The following is a 3075-nucleotide window of genomic DNA, read 5'->3' as shown; positions in this document are numbered from 1 at the left end:
AGCTCAATATTTGTCATAGAAGTTTGGAAGGAGTGGTCATATATCACACCTTAGAGACTGCCCTGTAGTTTCAGCTTACAAAGCTGCTTATTCCCTTCTGTATCTCATTTTTAAAAGTCTCTTCTTTGCTTGTGGGAAAAAAAATCTAATTCCTTAAACATCTTTTAATATGTGAGTATAATAGGGAGGTCCACTAGATAGACACTTCAACAATGTTAAGAGCCATGCCACGCATGACGCAACAAGATACAGCCAAAGATTCAGAATGATTGCAAGAAAACGAACTTTTTCTTCATTGATTACAACATGTGACAGCCTTTTAATTCAACACTCCACATGATGCCATTTACATTATCATTCCCTAGGGTCACACAAATTACACAAGGACTTCAAACTACAAAATCTGCCATATAGATTATCACACCCTTGGGTCATACAAAAGACACCAAGCAAATTGTTGCCTGATGACTACATTAAAGCTTATAGAAGAGTGTCATAGTTGGCAAGAAGTATTAAGTTGAAAAGACGTTCCCTTCTACCTTATTGAAGGCATGGGACAGCTTTCATCACAGTACCAGCTCCCCTTACCATCTGCCCCACATGGCAGAAACACAAAATTGTAGAATATGGAAACTGCAATTTGCAGGTATTTCCCTACCCTCCAAAAAAAAGACCATGACACTGGTTAAAATTGAAAGCTCTGCTGTTAACTACAAAACGCAACTCCTGCAATTAGACTTTGCATTGAGCTGTTTCATCAAAAGCATCTCCACTGAAGCCTGCAACACATCTCCTGCACAATCGACCTTTCTCTACAAGAGGTAACATGAAATGCAACTTGGAAAAGAGCAGCTGGCAAGCTAATCAAATGCATCATCTTCATCATCTGGCAAAGGCTGTGCTGCAGCTGCAGCCAATTCCGCTTCATACCTGAGGCCAAAGAAAACGCCCTTGTCTGCCTAAGTTCAGAATTGAACAGCTCAGAAAAGCAGAACTACATCTAGAAAAACCCCGGCTTATCCCCAAATTTCAGCTTCATATAAACAAAAGACAATGGCATGACATAAATAACGACAATGGCATCACATAAACTACGACAATGGCATCCCATGCGAAGATTGACCAGATAAAATCTATTGCAGAACAAGCTCTACCAGCCACGAAAACCCATAGTATCATGTACTGCTAGCACTCAGCAGCTGATGTGAGCAGAAATCCACAAGCAGACGCAGGCAAGTTGCGTAGTAGGTGGACAGCCACAGGCAAGCATTGGAAACAGAACCCTCCGATCCCTTTTCCAAATAAGACAATCCGGAAAAAAGAAGAACAAGATAAGCTTTCAGGAAAGCCCGTCCAAAACTACACATACCACAAAGTTTGAACAATATGATTTTTACAATTGGAAACGCCCAAATGGCTTCACATTTTAACTGTGTCGTGAAGTTACTATCCGAAAACTCCTAGCGATTGAGAGGGCAATGATTGAATACGAGAAAACGGACATTCCAGATCTTACATTTGCTGAGCTGCAAGGTCGATCTGAACTTCTGGGGGCGCTAGTGCAGGTGACTCCACGAAATGCAAATTAGGATCCCTAAAATATAAAATTTGATTAGTAGGAGAAGAGGGGAAGCGCAAATTGAAAATGTAATCAGACGCCCAACCATGAAACTTGGATAGGAAACTGCCTACCCCGCCAATTTCCTAGCAAGGTACAGATATGGCTTCTCAAAGTTGTAGTTGCTCTTAGCCGATATTTCGTAGTACTGGAGATTTTTCTTTCTGTGGAACGTGACCTGCTTGGCTTTGACTTGCCTATTCTTCACATCAACCTTGTTACCACACAGAACGATAGGGATATTTTCACAAACCCTGCAAAATCGTAAAGTGCATCAGCAAATGCCTAGTAGACCATCACGATCACAATGCGAACAAGCAAAGGATCTCTCTTGACCTGCACAAATCCCGGTGCCACGTCGGCACGTTTTTGTAAGTCAGCCGCGCAGTAACGTCGAACATGATAATGGCACACTGTCCGTGAATACTGCAAACGCATTTCAAACAGATCAGCCACAAAGCTTGAGCCACGGAATTGGACAGCACTCATCTTCTTCCAATAACTTACTAGTAGCCATCTCGTAGTCCTCCAAATTTTTCTTGTCCAGCAGTGTCCCAGCAGTAAAAACGTATTTTGCCGCAGTTGGTAAAGAAGTCAAGCGGATGCACTTCAACGCCAATCGTTGCTGCGTGATACGTAGCAAAAAATCAGGCATCAATTGTGTTTCAAAACCCGGCGAGAGTCACAGTCCTACTAAGATGATACTCACGTTCATATTTCTTTTCAAACTCCCCCGTCAAATGACGCTTGACGAATGTGGTTTTCCCTGTGAAAGGCACAAAAGGAAGGCACGATCTGAGCAGGATCCAATCCAAGGAGTTGAAGACGCAGCGATGGCGATCTAAATCTGCATAAGCTGGAAAGAACGAATAAAAAAATGTACGAGGGGAGAGGATCTAGACCTGTGCCACCATCGCCAACGATGACGAGCTTAAAGCTGGGGCAATCGGCTTGCTGCTGACCGGGGAGGGCCTGAAAAGGAGGGAGAAAATGGTGAGAGGGAAAAACGAAAAAAAGGATGAACAGAGAGAGGAGAAGGAGGGGAAAAGTACCATGGAAGCAGAGGATGGAGAGGAGGAACAAAAATGGAGATGGCGAAGCAGAAAATGAAGACGAAGAAGAAAAAGAGCACAAAAATGCTCCCAAAAGAGATCCCCTTAACCTTACCCTCCCTTTCACCATTCCTTAACCCTCACCCTTCCTCCCTACCCACGGTTCACCCCTACCGTGGTTCCTTTTTAACCGCCTCCCGCCTTTTTCGGATCTCCGTCCATCTCTTTAGCTTTGCTTCAACGCGACCTTCCGATCCCTCCACGTGTCCCCCCATTCTTTTGCCCGTTTCCCCCTCCTTGCCGCCCGTTTCGAATTCAAACCCCTTAATTCCGTTTTAATCTTTTTTATTCATCCTATCCTTGAACACCCCATCAACCATCTTTTTGTCAACACACCCAACCAAT

At 43.7% G+C, this 3075-nt stretch overlaps 1 protein-coding gene across 1 annotated transcript; it reads right to left on the bottom strand.

Moving 5' to 3' along the window:
- Window positions 1–388: 388 nt before the first annotated feature.
- Window positions 389–2749, bottom strand: LOC147904289 (GTP-binding nuclear protein Ran1B-like). The gene is made up of 8 exons (XM_087393930.1): window positions 2671–2749; window positions 2521–2590; window positions 2328–2384; window positions 2126–2243; window positions 1955–2044; window positions 1693–1872; window positions 1517–1594; window positions 389–930 (listed from the first exon to the last, which is right to left on the bottom strand). The coding sequence occupies exons 1-8, from the start codon at window positions 2671–2673 to the stop codon at window positions 861–863; spliced, it is 666 nt and encodes a 221-aa protein (XP_087250056.1). The 5' UTR covers window positions 2674–2749; the 3' UTR covers window positions 389–860.
- Between the last annotated feature and the right edge of the window lie 326 nt (window positions 2750–3075).

Source organism: Dipteris shenzhenensis, chromosome 2, assembly GCF_047967505.1.
Source record: "Dipteris shenzhenensis isolate YYH24624 ecotype China chromosome 2, Dip_SZ_1.0, whole genome shotgun sequence".
In the NCBI taxonomy this organism is placed as follows: Eukaryota; Viridiplantae; Streptophyta; class Polypodiopsida; order Gleicheniales; family Dipteridaceae; genus Dipteris; species Dipteris shenzhenensis.
Note: the sequence above shows the minus strand (reverse complement) of the source record. Positions and strands in the feature narration are given on the sequence as shown.

Bases quoted from the DNA above. Each gene is read 5' to 3' on its own strand.
- LOC147904289 (XM_087393930.1), bottom strand. The intron at 2,244-2,327 runs GTGAGTATCATC...CGTATCACGCAG, and splicing joins GTTTGAAAAGAAATATGAAC to CAACGATTGGCGTTGAAGTG. The intron at 1,873-1,954 runs GTCAAGAGAGAT...ACGATTTTGCAG, and splicing joins TGGCACCGGGATTTGTGCAG to GGTTTGTGAAAATATCCCTA.